At 42.9% G+C, this 17,249-nt stretch overlaps 1 protein-coding gene across 5 annotated transcripts in view; it reads right to left on the bottom strand.

Annotated features, from left to right (window-relative positions):
* The window catches only part of MARCHF8 (membrane associated ring-CH-type finger 8), a 111,064-nt gene that overhangs the window by 11,055 nt on the left and 82,760 nt on the right, over nucleotides 1-17,249 (bottom strand). For all 5 annotated transcript variants that reach the window (XM_082854504.1, XM_082854507.1, XM_082854503.1 and 2 more), the window contains one exon: nucleotides 12,550-12,600. In XM_082854504.1, coding sequence (XP_082710630.1) covers nucleotides 12,550-12,600 — 51 coding nt within the window. The remainder of the gene's footprint in view (nucleotides 1-12,549; nucleotides 12,601-17,249) is intronic.

Here is a 17,249-nt window from a genome sequence, read left to right on the forward strand (position 1 = left end):
TAAGCGTCGTCACCACGCCTCCCCAAGGAGACCTGGGAGGAAGGGAGGACAGGAATGTAGGTTCACGTCCTTGTCCCTCACTGCTAAGAGGTCAGCTCTCCGTCCTCTAGGTTGCTGGGTCAAGCTTAGTCGCTTGGACTGAGGTACAGAAGGAAGCGCCCTCCCCACGTGAGCAAGGGAAAAGTACACTGCTCACCAAGAAGACGGGGGCGATACCTAGTTATCTCCCTCCCTGTTACATTCTAAGGACAGGAGCCTCTTGAAACCACGCGTACTTTCCTGTATGCTGAAGGGCAGGCAAACCCTGTGAAAGGAAAGTAGGGTCGTATCTGGAGAATGAGGCCCTCCCAGGATCAGTGTCTTTGAAAGGAGGCAGGTCTCAGATGGGAAGCTGAAACCAAGACAAAATGGCCTCTCACTCCCGTTCTGAACCTCAAGTAATTCATGTGAAAACGGGAAGTCCGGGGTAACGATCACATTAGCACACATCTGTGCTGGCAAGGCTCAGTGGTCGGAGGGAGAGCCTTGGAGCAGAGCAAAACCTGCATCGAGGAAGCAGCCGGACCATCCGCACACTTGACATCGGTGGTCCCTTCCCCATGAGTTTCCTGGCTCAGGTGTGTCACGGGGACTCACACAGTCGTGTCTGTACTTGCAGCAGACTGGCAGGCCTGCAGGACGGCGGCAGCCCCAAGCCCCTGCTCTGTTTGGGAAACAGGAACAGCCTCGGCATCCTCTATCTGTGCTCCTGCCCTCACTTCGTCCTCTCTGATCCCACAAAGAACATCATGAGACACTTTCAGCAGGTAATATCCAAGCCTCAACAGGCCTCCCAATAACAGAGCAAAAGTCTCCCTTCTTCTTAGATCATGAGGTTACAAGGAAAATTTTTAAATCTACTTACTGTTGTTTTACATACATATAAACCAACAAATGCCTTATCCCGGCTCTTTCTCCGTAAGAGCGAGAAAATGAGCAAGATTCATGGGGCCATCACAGTCCCCGGAGAGGTTCCTTCTGTCACCAGCTAAAGAGGAGCGCATGCTGAGAGTTCAGGACCAGTCCCCGCGCAGAATGATCATCAAAGCACAGCGACAGCAACTTTAAAGAGCTTAACTTGTTGCTGGTATCAGGCCGAGTACAATCTGTCAACCTACCAAGGAGGATTTAAAAGACTGGCCTGATCAACAATGGCAACAACAAAATGAAGCCAAGAGCTGCAAACACAGTTCCAGGGTCCAACCAGGGAGGTCAAGACAAGTCAAGGGGCTGGCAGTCCCCTCTCAGCGGCTCGGGCCAACAGCTCCCCAGCTCCTCCTGAGAGCAGGGGGCAGGGTGACATTCAGGAGGCTGTGCTGGCTCAAGGGAAAAGGAGACTCTATGCCCCCCGCACAAAGCCAGAGAACACCCTCTCCCCTCCACGAGGATCAGACCACACAGGACTCCACAGTTACTGACAAAAGGAGTAAATGTTCATAATGAGAAAATTCATATGTGTTGAGAAAACTTAAGCCCTCTGTTCCTGAAGTTCTTTGTTGGTTCTCAAATAAGAGACCTTCCTCCGGTCATGAAAAAGAATGTAAAGCAATCTCATTACAAAAAAATTTTCATAAAAATCCCCTCTTTTTAAGATGTTGTCATCAATTATGTCAAAACAAACCTCTGGATTCTGTCTAGGCCTAAATCCCAGTTGCTTTTATTTCTTAGGAATGACATGTTTGTTCTGCTGTCCTCAAGCCACTTAATGGTTGCCTTTCCTATCAACCCACTGTTTTAAATGATTTTATCAAGACTGCCAAAAACATATAAGGAATAGAAAACTTTCCATGTATCCCTGGTAGAAGCTGGCATGCTCCCACCTCTGTTTCCCTTTAAGAGAACTTACTGCCATTGGGAGGCCCGCCATAACAGACTCACCAAGCAGAGTTCTCAGTCTGTGGCAGGAACTTACCAATTTGACACTGGAGGGGACTTCCTCCCTGCAGGACACCAGCTGTACCTTCCATAACCCTACCCTTCCCTGCCTGCTTTTTGCTTCACTTCCTTCCCTTGCTCCCTCCACTACGTTACTTTCCAACCTCCCTCTCAGCCACTTCCTCCTCCTCCTCTATTGCGAAACCCCACTGGGCCCTTTTTCATTTACCAGCAAAGCTACATTTAAAACATTTTGCTCCCTAACAAGAGTGAATCAGCCCATCTGATCTTCATCAACACGTATGGGGCCACAAGAAATGGTCTGGTTGGGCTTGTTTGCTTTTAAGCCAGAAGGAACTTGAGGAAGGACTAGAGAAGGAGGGCAAGATGCAAAGAGGGCTCGTGTTTACAACGGACTTCAAATTAGATTTATCAAATCAATGACTTAATCAAAAAATGGGAAAGGAAATACAGATGGCTCTTAAAGCATCAGAAGATGCTTGACCTCTCTCACAACAAGAAATACAAATTAAAGCTCCAATGAGAAATACCATCATCATCAACAACAAGGCGTTTAAAAAAATCAAATACCCATGTTGGCAAAAGTATGGGGTAACAAGCATGCTTACACATCGCTGGTGGGAAAGCAACCTGGTAAACCTCCCTCCTAAGACGGCAATTTTGCTGAGAATTACAAATGCACGTGCACTTTGTCCCAGCAACTCTTTTAGGAATTCATCCTCACACATATGCAGGAAGAGGTTTGTATGAAACTGTTTGTGGGAGCAAAGGGTTGGCATAACCTCATTGCCCGTGGGCTCGTATCTGATTGAGTTAATACTGGTACAATGATAGAAAGGAACGTGGGCAATCATTAGCAGAAGGGAAAGCTCATTATGTGCAGTAAGGGGTATATGGAGGGAGCAGGCAGAGAGGAGAGCCACACCATGCATGCTGGCATGTGCAGACTATCTGTCAGTGGCTCCCAACAGTGGTTTCCTGTGAAACACGGAAGGAGAGCAGGGACCCCGGGCAGGAGGGACACAGACTTTTCATGAAGACCCTTTCCAACCTTATACCACTTAACCGTGAACAGGTATTTCCTAAATACAAATTTATTTTTAAAGTAACATGAGACTGAATGTCTAAGAAGTACAATAAAACTGCACAACCAACTGTAATGATTTTCCAATTCTGGAAAAACTGGTAAAGAAATTGATTTCATGGGTCATGACCTACATTTTTAACAATGAAATAAAATAGATGTCAAAGTGCATCTGACATGATGATTAAGTCTTTGGGGGAATTTTTTCTTTCAGTTGTGTGTGTCAATGAGCTGAGTTTCAATGTAAACACTATTTCTTACAAAGGATTATGGTCAACATAATTAGAAAGCCATTGCACTACTGTATTTCTACCAAAAAAACGTAACAAACAAAAATATCAAAATAAGTAAAAGAAAAAGAAGATGGCTAAATCAAGAAAGCATGTTAGGGACTTCCCTGGTGGTCCAGTGGTTAAGACTTCTCCTCCAATGCAGCGGTTGAGGGTTCGATCCCTGGTCAGGGAGCTAAGATTCCACATGCCTCGCCACCAAAAAAATCCCAAAACATAAAACAGAAGCAATATTGTAACAAATTCAATAAAGACTTTAAAAATAGTCCACATCAAAAAAAAATCTTAAAAAAAAAGAAAGCATGCTACATTGTCAGCACAGAGATTTTGAAAGTGAAGGGCTCTGACAGCTATCAAGAGAGAGGTTTTTCCTCTATAAAGATGGCATTTGCCACCTGTATTAGATTTTTATTACCATGTTAATGAATTACCACAAACTTAGTGGCTCAAAACCACAAATGTATCATGCGACAGACAGCGTGATAGGACCCTCTGCTCAGGGTCTCCCTTCTTTGTGGAGGCTCTGGGGAAGAACGCACTTCCACGTTCATTCAGGTTGCTGGCAGAAGGCAGTTCCTAGCAGGTTTAGGACTGAGGACCTGTTTATTTGTTGGTTGTCAGCCAGGGGATGCCTGCATTCCCCATCCATCCCTCCCCATCTTCAAGCCCACTCTTGCTTCCAATCTCTGCCACCAGCCAGAGAAAGCTCTCTGTCTTTAAGAGCTCATGTGATTCCATTAATACAATGATCTCATCAGCAATGTCTCATCATAGTGACAGGCTCTGGGCATCAGGGTGGGACATCTTTGGGGGGCCATTTTAGAAATTCTGCTTACCTTTACTTTCTGCTCAGGAGGTTACTAAATGCTACCACACTCCTGTCCCCAAACCAAGAGAGAGTGATTGGGTCCTTACTGATGCTCAGCAGGCCTGACTTCACATAATAAAGCCAAATAGAGTCTCACTTGGTGTTTAGACACTCCAATGTACAGACTGAGACTGCGTTTCAGCAAACCTTCTGCTTAGTGCAGAATTTCCTCTGTGAAAAGAAATGCTTCATTAAGAGAGAATCTGATTTCTAAAAATAAACACCCAGTTGTATTCAACTTCCAAAATGATCTACAATTAAAGAGGAGAGGCCAGTTCTGTGGCTGCTCTGATACACACATGTTGACTCCTGATGAAGGGCTGGGCCAAGAACAAGCTTTCACAATAGCAAATAATTGAAACTGACCGCTAAAAAAGTCAATATAAAATACGTACAATACAGAATTCATGCAGGAGAGTGTACAATAAAAACCACTGAATTCTAAAATGATTTCCATTATAAATGAGTCTCAGCTTTGTCTAGCAAGTAGCACTAACACTGAATTCTTTTCTTCGGTGCCCTTTTAGAGAGAGTTGGAATTATGTGAATAATAATATGCCCCCAGCATAAGGAGGGGCCTATGTCATAGCACTGCTACAGGGAAGACAACAGCTGAAGGGACTTTCTCATGGCTCATCTTACAAAGCAGATCTTTAAGCTACTGTTGGGAATATTGCAAACATAACTTGTTTTCAATAAATTACATTGAAGACAATGATTTCTGAGCAAAGATGGCTTCACATTCCCAGAATCTATAAGTGTAACCATATAAAGGCCCCCAAACCACCAGAAATACCATGGTGAAAGGGCTGGGTTTCTGAGTTATTTAGTAATCAAAAGGACCCTTTTACTGCTACAGACTTCTTTTAAATATTTAATTTTTTTAAATAAATTTTTTTAAATAAATTTATGTTATTTATTTATTTCTTGGTTGCATTGGGTCTTCATTGCTGCGTGTGGGCTTTCTCTACTTGCGGCGAGCGGGGGCTACTCTTCGCTGCGGTGCATGGGCTTCTCATTGCGGTGGCTTCTCTTGTTGCGGAGCGCAGGCTCTAGGTACACAGGCTCAGTAGTTGTGGCGCATGGGCTTAGCTGCTCCGTGGCATGTGGGATCCTCCCGGACCAGGGCTCGAACCCGTGTCCCCTGTATGGGCAGGCGGATTCTTAACTACTGCGCCACCAGGGAAGTCCCTAAATATTTAACTTTTCAAATATAACCGAAATGCGCTTTTTTTTGTTGTTGTGGTACGCGGGCCTCTCACTGTTGTGGCCTCTCCCATTGCAGAGCACAGGCTCCAGACGCACAGGCTCAGCGGCCATGGTTCACGGCCCAGCCGCTCTGCGGCATGTGGGATCCTCCCGGACCAGGGCACGAACCCGTGTCCCCTGCATCGGCAGGCAGACTCTCAACCACTGCGCCACCAGGGAAGCCCTGAAATGCATTTTTATTTCCAATCATTCTTTGAGAAAATTCTGAGGTGGTAGCAAAAGCACTGGTTTTTGACTCCAAAATCCTCAGTCTGTGTGTGTTCCTGGGTCACTCCACTAAGCACACCACCTCCCAAGAGCACACCACTTGGAGCAGGAATTTAATCATTTAAAAATCAGGTCAATAATCCACAGGGCTACTATGAGGAGCAAATAAAGTCAGAGATGCAGAAATGTGACACACACCATTCTTGGAATGTGTCCACTGCGAAGAAGGCTTCCAGGTGGACTACTACTGCTTGATGGTCTACAGAGTAAACTTGCAGGTATATCTGTGATGAAATGCCCCCATTCCAACAGAGGCAACCACTGTCCACTCACTGGGATGAGAAAAGTTTCTGCCCAGGCTACTCACCTGGCGGGCGAACCTTTGGCCTGGGAGAATGCGACTGACAAGGAACACAGGAGACAAGAAAGATGACCCCAAACCTAATGTTAAGGCTCTTCCTCTAAAGCCAAATGTGTTAGGTGACAAATGAAATCAGTTATCTCTTTAAGCACACGCCCTCCCCGACCCACAATCTAAAAGAATAATCAGAGACCTGCTTGAAACCCCTTTGCTGGCCCCAACGCCCCAAGCCCAGCCTCCCTCTCTGCTCTGCGACTCGGCATTGGTCACCGAGCACTCCACAACCTCTTGCTCCTCCTGGGGATGCTGCCACACCCCACCCAGCACAACTGGCTGTTCCTCAGGTTTCTCTTCAAAAAGGGCTTTTCACCCCTATTATTCATTGTCCTTGTACTCTGTTCATTTCTTTCCTGGCACTTGTCAAGGTTTATAAAAAGATGTTACTGGAACAATATGTTCACCAAGAAGCTGCTGCTGTTCAGCCTTGCACAGTGCCTAGCACACAGGAGGTGTTCAATGAACACTTGGTGAATAAATAAAACAAGGACACTCTGGAGTAACTGTGTCTCTTTTAATATGTCTAAAACAGAGGTTCTCAAACTTGTTGGTCTCAGGACCCCTTAACACGCTAAAAAAACGGAGGCCCCCAAAGAGCTTCATTCTTATGTTTATGTGGGTTACATCAACCAAATATTAGAAATTTTTAAAACACAAGACCACCAGCACACATTCCATTAGTGTCAGAGAGAAGATGCCATCTTGCATGCCACTCAGTCTCTGGAAATTCCACTGTACACCTGTGAGAGAATGACAGTAATAAAAGCAAATAATGTCTTCGTATTATTATGAAACCGGTTTTAACCTTCTCCCTCTCCCTGCCAGGAGATCCAAAAGCAAACTGAAAACTGCTGGTCTAGAGTTTCAGCCAAAAATTAAACTGTAACCAGTCAGAAGGCTAAAAAAAAAGAAAAGAAAATACGGTCAGTCAATCTTTATAAGAGGGGAGCCAAACAGCAAGACACTGACCATGGAGCTCCATCAGGACCCAGAGTGAAGCTATGTGGTGTTCATGACACACGTGAAGCAGGCTGTTACCACTTGATGCCATTCAACTCCACCAATTCATTCTCCTTGTTTCTACTGCATGAAAATAAGTATCTTGTCTTTGGGATAGTTGTTTTCTTCAGTATAAATTAAGAAAGGCACATTCGCCTTATACTTAACCCATAGGTCTGAGTAACCTAAGTCTGTCACTGGTTAACTCTGTATTCAGAAACAGAGAGAAGCAGGCCTTGGTCTTGACAATCACACCAAGGTGTGTGGCCAGCAAGCCACCATCCTAAGGCTGTATTTACATCTGACATGTGACATTCTGCTGTATCTCATTCCTACCTAATGGCAAAATTAACTAGAAAATATTCAAGAGCTCCAGGAGAGTCAATGCTCAAATTCATTGAGATTTGCTTGCCAAACAACAGAACAGCAATAATTTTAAGTGCTCGTTAAACATGTCCAATCTGACTTCTACCCAGGAATACTTGATTAACCAGAGGCAGGCACATAATGTTCATGGTATCTGAATAAAATTATGCAGAGCTCTAAAATATTCTGCCAGGTACCAGTCTTCAGCAACTGCTGGAGCTTAGTGAACCTGCTTGGCTGCAGGGAGGAGGGCACCCATGCTCCAGGCTTCATGATGGATGTCTAGCCTGCCACTGCCATCACCCTGTGGTAAGTGCTGCCAATCATGAACTTGTTCAAGAAATTGTGTCACCTGGACCAAATCCAATTCCCCGGGTTGAATAAGAATGCTTCCCTCAGCATTCTCAGTAAACTAACGCCATGTCTGTGTGCTGCCCTTTCCCGCACATAAGGCTCCCTTGAGAGGTATCAGCAGAGGCTCAAGAAAGCCCAGCCCCCTCAGTGAACCTGGCCTAGGCCAATTCCTTTTATCTTAAAAAATTCTATTCGGACAGAGTGAGTTTAAGCCGCCTCAGGGAATTCTAACCTTCCTCTAAAGGGTTTTAGGTCAAAGTACAGTGGTCCTCACTGGAATGGTCCCAACCAACACAGCCCCAGGGTTTACAGGTACCTTGCAACTGGGTGGCCATGACAGCCATCACTCCCAGTGACCAAGGCTGCAAATACCTGCCTTTCATCTTTACCTAAAGAACTGGATTTCCCAAGAAGGTGACAAACCAGTTTTCTACTACAGTTTAATCCCATTCTGGCCAGCTCCTTTTTACCTTTTATGTCCTGCTTTAAGCATCCCCTCCTCAGCCATACCTTCTCCGAGCAGCCCTTTTAACTTCGGTCCCTCATAATTCTTTACCTTAGCCCCTTTTCTTTCACCTTCATAATAATTCTGTCTGCAGGTATTTTATGGCACTCTGCTTATTCCTCTCTTCTCTGTTTAGTTCAGCATTCAAAGCATAATGTCTTGCACACAGTTAAGTGTTGGACAAAATCTGAACTCATGCAATACTCCTAAACGCTGCACTGGGCCTCCTTGTATACGTTACAACTGAGGATACTTTATGCCGAGTGATGAGACAGCTTGCAGGTGGTGGGCAGTGGTGGTACAACGCCCCTGGACAGGGAGTCACGTCATCTCACCCTAACATGGCAGGCCTTCCAGGAGCAGCCTCCGTGATCACCCAAGTCCCCCAAAGGCTGTGTCAGTATCTCGCTGCATTCCCCCCACCAGCCCGTGTTCCAAGTCACCCTGGGAGTGAAGGCCACCTGTCAGCCGGGGCTGAACATCACTCCTACAGCAGAGACCCAACCTCTAGCCCTTCCCCTCTCTGCACCACACAGCCTCCCAAATCCCCTTGTCTGTCAGAGCTCTAGTTCACAAAGGGCAGAATCAGGACCAGTGGTGGGTGATAGAATAAGAGTTTAGGCAACACATCGAAAGAACATTTTGTACTAGTTTTTTAACAGGAGCATAATGCAGACTGCAGGTGACTGACTAATGTGAGCACAAACTAGCCTGAAATCCAGCTAGAGGCTGAGCTGGCAGGAAAAGTCTCTTGGCAAGACAGCAGAGGTCTCAGGTAGCATAAAACATGTCCATGGTCTGAACTTTCTTTGTATCTTCCATCTCAAGGGTATGAAGCATCTGCTTAAGTATGTTTGCTACACTGAAGATAAGAGTTTTACATATCTTGGCCTAAAAGTAGCTTCAAACAACAGGCCCATTTTATAAATACAAGGAAGAACTGCATTCTCAATAACTAGTTATCTTGGGCTTCCCTGGTGGCGCAGTGGTTGAGAGTCCGCCTGCCGCTGCAGGGGACACGGGTTCGTGCCCCGGTCCGGGAAGATCCCACATGCCGCGAAGCGGCTGGGCCCCGTGAGCCATGGCCGCTGAGCCTGCGCGTCCGGAGCCTGTGCTCCGCAATGGGAGAGGCCACAACAGTGAGAGGACCACGTACCGCAAAACAAAACAAAACAAAAAACTAGTTATCTTGCACAGCAGTCCTGCCCTCTGTTCTGCAGCCCCATTTAACTGGTTCATGCCTAACATACTTAAGGAGGCTCACATTTTACAACAAAATTTCATGCTGAGGGGATCACTGGGAAGTTAGTGGTGTGAGCACACAAGACTCCCCACTCCTGAGGTTTTCTTTTGATCCCAGTTAAGTGTGCAGGAACTCCTGCTGTGGAAATGCAATAGACCCAAATCTTCTTTCTGCTCTGAAAGCTTTGAGGCTTTCACAGTACCCCTGTTTCTAAGAGTGTGGAAGTGTGGAGCTAAAACTTCTTTTTCAGAAAATTCCAACCCTGCCTACAAGAAAGCTCCATGTCAGCGGCCTTGTTTGTTTTGCTCATCATTTTATGCTAGCACCTAGAGCTCAGTGCCTGGCACAGAGAACACACAATAAAAATGTGTGCAAGAAGGAAAAAAGGAAAAAAGCCAGAGTTTTGATTAGACTTCTTAATTGTCACCCCCAGGTGATATTTATCTTAAAGCATATACAGGCATACTTCGGAGATATTGTGAGTTCAGTTCCAGAGCATTGCAATAAAGCAAGTATCGCAATAAAGCCAGTCACACAAATTTTCTGGTTTCCCAGTGCACATAAAAGTTATGTTTACACTATACTGTACTCCATTAACTTTGAAGTAACATTATAACTAAAAAAGAAAGTACATACCTTAATTTAAAAATACTGTTAAAAAATGCTGACCATCATCTGAGGCTTCAGCAAGTCGTATAGTACCATCAAAGATCACTGATCACAGATCACCATAACAAATATAATAATACTAATGAAAAAGTTTGAAATATTTAGTGAATTACCAGAACATGACACAGTGACAAGAAGAGAGCAAATGCTGTTGGAAAAATGGTGCCGACAGGCTTGCTCAATGCAAGGTTGCCACAAACCTTCAGTTTGTAAAAAGCGCAATATTTGAAAAGTACAATAAAGTGAAATGCAATGAAACGAAGTCTGCCTATGGTTCTGTCTTTGATCAGTAATGACATAATAATAGCTACCATCAAGGACTATCCTGACCCAATCAACCTAAGATCACCAGGGTTCAACCAAGTTTGACAAGAGTCAGTTTACTGACTCATTGCAATGAGGAAGCTGTCCCATGGCTCCTTGCCAACATTATCCCTAAGTCTCAGAGCAAGCCTGAAGGTTGTATAATTACCCTAATTTTACTCATCAAGAAATTAAAGTTCAGAGGAGCATCCTTCCTCAAAGTCACATGGCTAGAAACCCTTGTCCACCTAACCCTCTAACACCCTCACAGAGCAACTCAGAAGGCCCATGCTCCAGGCCTGTGACAAGCCCAACAAACGCTCCTCTAGACATTGTAAGCCATGAGTTTACAAACTTTTTTAACTATAGTAGGAAACTTTCCTTCAAATAAAATCTTACTAAAACCATAAACAAACAAGAAACATGTATCTGAGGCACAGGATAATAACATCCTTCAGAACTGCTCTTAGCCATTGGAGCAAGGCAATGAGTGCTACTGTGTGCTTTTAAAATGTTTAATTCAATTTAACCAGACAGGCCATTTAGATCTATGCCTTCTTACTTTTCTCTATGCTTATATGTTGGACAGCTCCTTCAAAAAGTAGTAGGGCAAAACTGGCCATTTTCCTCAGACAGTAATGATCTACCACTACACAGTTCTATAGCTCCAGCATTCCTGGTTGAAGGAACAGCAAAAGAAAAGAAAAGGAGGTTGGAACAGCAGAGAGTATTTGGTGAAAGGTATTTATATGAGGTGGCTGAAGCTACCCTCCACTGGTCTGGGGGAAGGTCAGGTCAGCAATGAACCAAGAAGCACTCTGTAAATGGCCTTTAGGCACACTAAGCACTGTGGACTTTTCTTTTCATGCAAAATTCAGTGGCAGAATGACATAATTAGATCACAAGTATGCCTAAGAACAGATGATTAATGTCTTAAAGGATTTTCTACATTCTACTTTTAATTCAAAAGTATACTATAGAGTGATATGAATAAAAAACATCTGGCATATAATGTCACTGTTTATTTTAGAGAAATTAAGAGGCCTGAGACAGCAGAATAGGTTTTGCCACACTATTCAGATCTTCCTGTCAGGATCTGACACAGACATGATGCGAGAGAAAATCCATCTTTGCAAGGAACCTTCATAGACACATCTGTATGGACAACGGGTTGGCTAGAGCCCGTGTCTAGGCTGAGAGATGAGCAGTGCATGGGAGCAAGCTCACGGCACGGGAGACACCGTCTGCTGGCTCCGGGGTCACCCCTAGCATCTGATGTGCTCCCGGCAGGCTACTCAAGTGACTACCCCACAGGTGTATCAGGTGCTGTTGGCTGCCGATTCACCCCTCTGCCCTCCTTTTCCTAGCCACGTTCCAGCTGGCGGGGGTCTTATGATGTAAGACCAGTTCTGGCCAGTGAGATGTAAGCACAAGTCAGGCAGCTGAGGGGCGCTTCTGGGAAAGCTTTTGCCTTCCTGTTGAAAAGGGTCACTCTCAGCTGACAGACCACAGCCAGGGTGCCTGGAGGTCCAGCTCCCAACTTGAGATCAAACATGAGGATGACAATGTGCCAAGGAAGGTGGCACAAAGAAAGCGGAAGGAGCCTAGATCCCCGGCAACATCTGTGAGCACTGCGTCAGCCCTGAACCATCCACCTCCAGACATCTTGTCATCAGAACAACAGAAATCTATAGTTATTTAAGTCAGTAGAGTTGTTTTTTTATTACCATCAGGCAAATGCATTCCTAATTGAGGTGACAGATTCTCTGGCGACTCTCTGAGATTTCTTTTACCTGAAAGTAAACAATTTCTACTGGAAGAAATGGGGTTTTCTCCTATCAGTCACTCCCCCCAACACAAATCTAGAATTGCCTCACTAGAAAAATATAACTGCTATATACCTCACATGGTCCCAGAGCGGATTAAAGTAATGAACTGATAACTTTATGTCTTTAAAAGAGAAGAGTGTAAACACATGCCAGGTATAAGAATATAAAAACCCCAAGCTACAAAAATAACATATTTCAGTAGCACTCTACCTTAGAAATGTTACTTGAATGACTCATGGAATGTCCCAAAGTCTTCTCATGCTGCAAAAAACCAAACAGGTGTTAAGTATCAAGCTTTGATTAAAATAGGCAAACAAGTAATTGAACATAACAATCCTACTAACAAATCATTCCCTCAACTAGAATTTGCTGTGCACAAACTATTATGCACCAGGCCAGCTATGAGATACTGGAGAATTTGGTAAAGATGAATAAAACAATAGTCCTTGCCCTAAAGGAATTTATTAACAAGAAAAGAACAGGAATTTGGAACTAACTGTAAAAATAAGACGGCAGTAGTAAGTATCTTAAGAAGCATTCAAGTGTAGGTTCAGAAGCAAGAAGCTGCCTGTTCAGTTGTATACCATGTGGTCCATGCGATGAGGAGCTGCTATAAGATGTGGAAGGGGAAAGCAGGACAGATGACCCCACCCAGGCTGTCTGGCTGCAAAGTGCTGGGTACTCTGCAGGGATACTGCACAGCTCACACCTACTCCCTCAAGCCTGTTTGTCCTCCTGGGTTAGAGAAATCTGAGAGTCCTGCTAGCCTCCTCCGTCTCACACTCCTCCACCTTCAAGTCACAAAGTCTTAAAAACAAATTCTTCCTCCCTAATGTCTCTCAATCTCAAATCCCATCTCCATTTCTACTGTCAATGCCTTCATTTATGTTCTCTTCATTTCTTCCTGTAATTCTACCTGTTCTTTCTGCTTTTAAATTGACCTCCCTGATACACAATTGTTACAGACTGAATTGTTAACCTCCCATCCCCAATTTATATGTTGAAGTCCTAACTCCCATTACTCACAATGCCACTACATTTGGAGGTGGGAATCTTTAACATTGTAACTATGTTACAATGAGGCCATTAAAGCTGGGCCCTAATCCAATATGAATGGTGTCCTTAGAAGAAGAGGAAATTAGGACACAGATATACACAGAAGATGCAGGGAGAAGATACCACCTATCTACACATTAAGCAAAAGGGTCCACAGGAAAAACCAAACCTGCTGACACCTTGTTCTTGGACTTCTAGCCTCTAGAACTGTGAGGAAATAAATTCCTGTTGTTTAAACTACCCAGTCTGTGTCTGTGGTACTTCGCTATGGTAGCCCTAGCAAACGAATACAATAATATTCCACACTATAAACTTCTAAAAAAAGCAAATGTTCCAAATGTAAATCTGATTTTTAAAAATAATAAAGTAACCTTCCCTGAATCCACTCAGCCTTGCTCTAAATCAAATGAGTTAAATAAAAAAACTATTACAAATGGAAGAGATGATCTTAACGTGTATTTTTTAAATTATCTATTCTCGTTTTCAGTTCACACGCCATGCAATAACCATGGTGAAGATCAGAGAAGGTTGAGATGTAGGTAAAATTCTTTGATCAGAAGGAAGTACAAAGGAACTGGTGGCTCATTAAAAAGCTCCTTTGAGGAAGAGCTGATTCCATTCCACCAAGGCTCTCCTTAAAGAAAGCTGGCCACCAAGAAAATTTTGACTTTCTCCTTCCTCTCAATCCACCAAATCACAGACTGCCTTGACTTCTGTACACTTGGCTCCGGAACACTTGATATGACTAAAATGATGATGAAGAAGTGTTTCAAGACCTCCCAAGTAGCCTGCAGTCAGCACGTGTTTTGGCAATGTTGTCTTCTTTGTCTTTATAGCAATGTGTTTGTGTAATTTTGGGAATAATTTTATTAAATTCTCCCTTACTTTATAAATCTGAGCAGGCGTAAGAGTTCAAGTCTCTTAAATGTAATACAGTACAGACAGTGCTATTAAGTGTTTAGTCTCACAGAATGTTTCTTGGTCTTTCTTAAGTTCGTCAATTAGACAGTTATAAAGGAAAAGAAAAAAGTATAAAGTGTGTTCAAGGTGTTGGCAATATATCACCAAAATCTACCTCTCTGGGAAATGAGTCCCTCTGTCCACAGAAAAGGTAAATTTATAATCATTCAAGTTTCATTCATGAGTCAAGAACGTACTAGGGACAAACATACGGCACTGCTGTGAATCCAACTTAAAGGCTCATCTGCTGGTGATTTACTAGTAAATTTTAATTTAGTCTACTAAATTAAAACAAAGATACCATATGCTTTGGATTATTTGTACAGAAAACCAATTATAACCACTATCAAATTACCTGCTACCTTACAAGAACATAACATAACACCGTCTGGAAATCTACAGAAAAGTTCTGAGCAGCAATAATTCACATCCTAGACCTTCTGACATTCATTATTCCGTAAAGAATGGTACTGAGTTAGGGAGAAGCCTAGCTGTTAAGCTAGGTAACATTATAAATCCAGACTGAGATCTAAAGGTTACTCTTTACTTTATGAACTTGAGAAATAAATTTAATGATGTGAAGCCTTTATTCTGTCTTCCTTGTTAGAACAATTCAATATTTTACCTGGTAAAATCGAACAGCCAGCCCCAGAAGATACAGATGTTTTAAAGGCTGAAAGCTGTCAATATTTGGTATTGCTTCTCCACTACTTGGTAGGAAAGTAACAATTCAGTTTCAAAAGATCATATTTTTGGGTTTTTTTTCCTTAAACACTGCTATACTTATTTGGACTTACTGAAAGGAAGCAAATCCCAGGACTCATTCAAGTCAGTTTCTCATTCATTCCATACTTATTTACTATGCAACTGCCATATACAAACAACTGTTATCAGTCACAGAATACCGACAAAAATAAATCTAATTCCTAGGCCTGTGCCAATGTTAACATTACCACAGAAGTGCCTTGAAATAGTGTTTCAATGAGGAATGTACATCTAGGGAAAAGGTGAATGACATAAAAAAAGCACATACGTAAATTACATCAAGTAGAGTGGGTGACACCATTCTCTCCTACAGTCAGAATGTCAAGTTTCCCAATGAGAAGAAGGAAAGTTTGCCAAACATCAATGTTGAGAACTGGAACGAGGCATAACAAAGAGAAAAAGAGTTCCAATCCAGTTCAAGCTGAAATTAAGCTTCAATGCCTAAGTGATAAAAACCCTGGCAAATTATCTTCACACAGTCTCTAATACGTTCCGTCACTGCTCAGTGGGTCCCACCATCCTGTAACCCTGGAAGAGATGAGAGCCTCACTGCACCCTCCTTCCTCAGAGGGCATGGAGATGTCACACTGCTATACCACACACCTCCCTCCCTGTCTGGCTCTCATCTCCACATCTCTTTATGGACTCTTTTTGTCTACATTAAACAAGAAGCCTCCTCAGAAAACAGCTCCATGCCCTCTTCTCACTTGTTGTCTCCCTTAGACCAGTCCTTCTGAAACTTTGTGCACTTGAATTACTTACGGACTTGCTAAAATGCAGATTGTTAGGTCTGAGGAAGGTTGAGATTCTGTGTTTCTTATAAGTTCCCAGGTGACTCCCATGCTGCTGGTCCCCAGGCCACACTTTAAGATGCAAGTCTGATTCTAAATCCCAGGCCAGAATAATCCATAAAGGCTATGACTCATTTTTTATAAAGCAAATCATGACTACTGAAAAGGTAAATTTCTGTGCAAAATATGGCAGTGAGCTCACAATTGAGTTAATACGAATAAGTCAGTCAGGGAACAGATTGATAAATAGATTGGAAAAAACTGAGTTAAGGTGTGAGAAAGGAAAGTTTTGTTAATGTAAAAAGTTACCAAATCACAAAGATAAAGAGAAGCTCTGTTGAAAAATATGGGACATTTCACAATTTAATCAGTCCTGTAAATGATTTTGCAAGTCCATATGTGACTCCAATAAAATGTACCTTGCGGGTAGAGCCAAGATGCAGAGCCTACTGAGACCAAACATGCCCTGGAAAAAGCCAAGAATTAACAAGAAGACAATGAGGTGAGGTGTCTAAGCAAGTTTTGGGGACTCTGTATAAAGTAGTCAAACAAAAGAACTTCATGTGGGAGTTTCCCTGAAACTCTGAACATGACCAGTCATTACACACACACACACACCAACTTATGTGTAACAGACATGGGTAACTGTCTACTCAATATCCATCACCACCAACAGAACTCCAACTTTATGCTGAGCAGCAGCAGACCCAACCAGAAGTTCGCACTTTCTCACACTCTTTTGCAACGAAGGGTAAATATCTAAGAAAGTTCTCTCTAAAGGTATTACCCTTGAGGGTTTCTGGGAAAACATTTTCCTTTCCTGAAACTGCTATTCCTTTCTCCAGCATTCCTCCTGCCCTCAGCCACCCTGGAATATATATGCCATGCCAGGAGGAACAGCAGTACCTTTGGTCTCAGGACTCCTTCACAACATAAAAAATTACCGAGGACTCCAAAAACCTTTTGTTTATGTGAGTTATATCTATTGATATTTACCATATTAGAAATTAAAATGGACAATTTAAAAAATATGAATCTCTTAATTTATTTAGAATTAACAATAAACCAAATTAAAATAAATAATATTTCTATGAAAAACTATTTTTCCAAACAAACAACTAAAGTGAGCAGAGTAGCATGTTTTTACATTTTTATGAATCTTGTTATTGTCTAATTAATAGAAGACAGCTGGATTCTCATATCTGCTTGTGCATTCAATCTCCTCTGATATGCTGTTTTGACTGAAGTAAATGAAGACTATTTGGCTTTATACAGTTACGTAGTTAGAAAAGGAATATGTATTTTAGTAACCATGAAACAATTTTGGATACTATTCTT

Source organism: Leucopleurus acutus (genome assembly GCF_964270905.1).
Source record: "Leucopleurus acutus genome assembly, chromosome: 14".
Taxonomy (NCBI): Eukaryota; Metazoa; Chordata; class Mammalia; order Artiodactyla; family Delphinidae; genus Leucopleurus; species Leucopleurus acutus.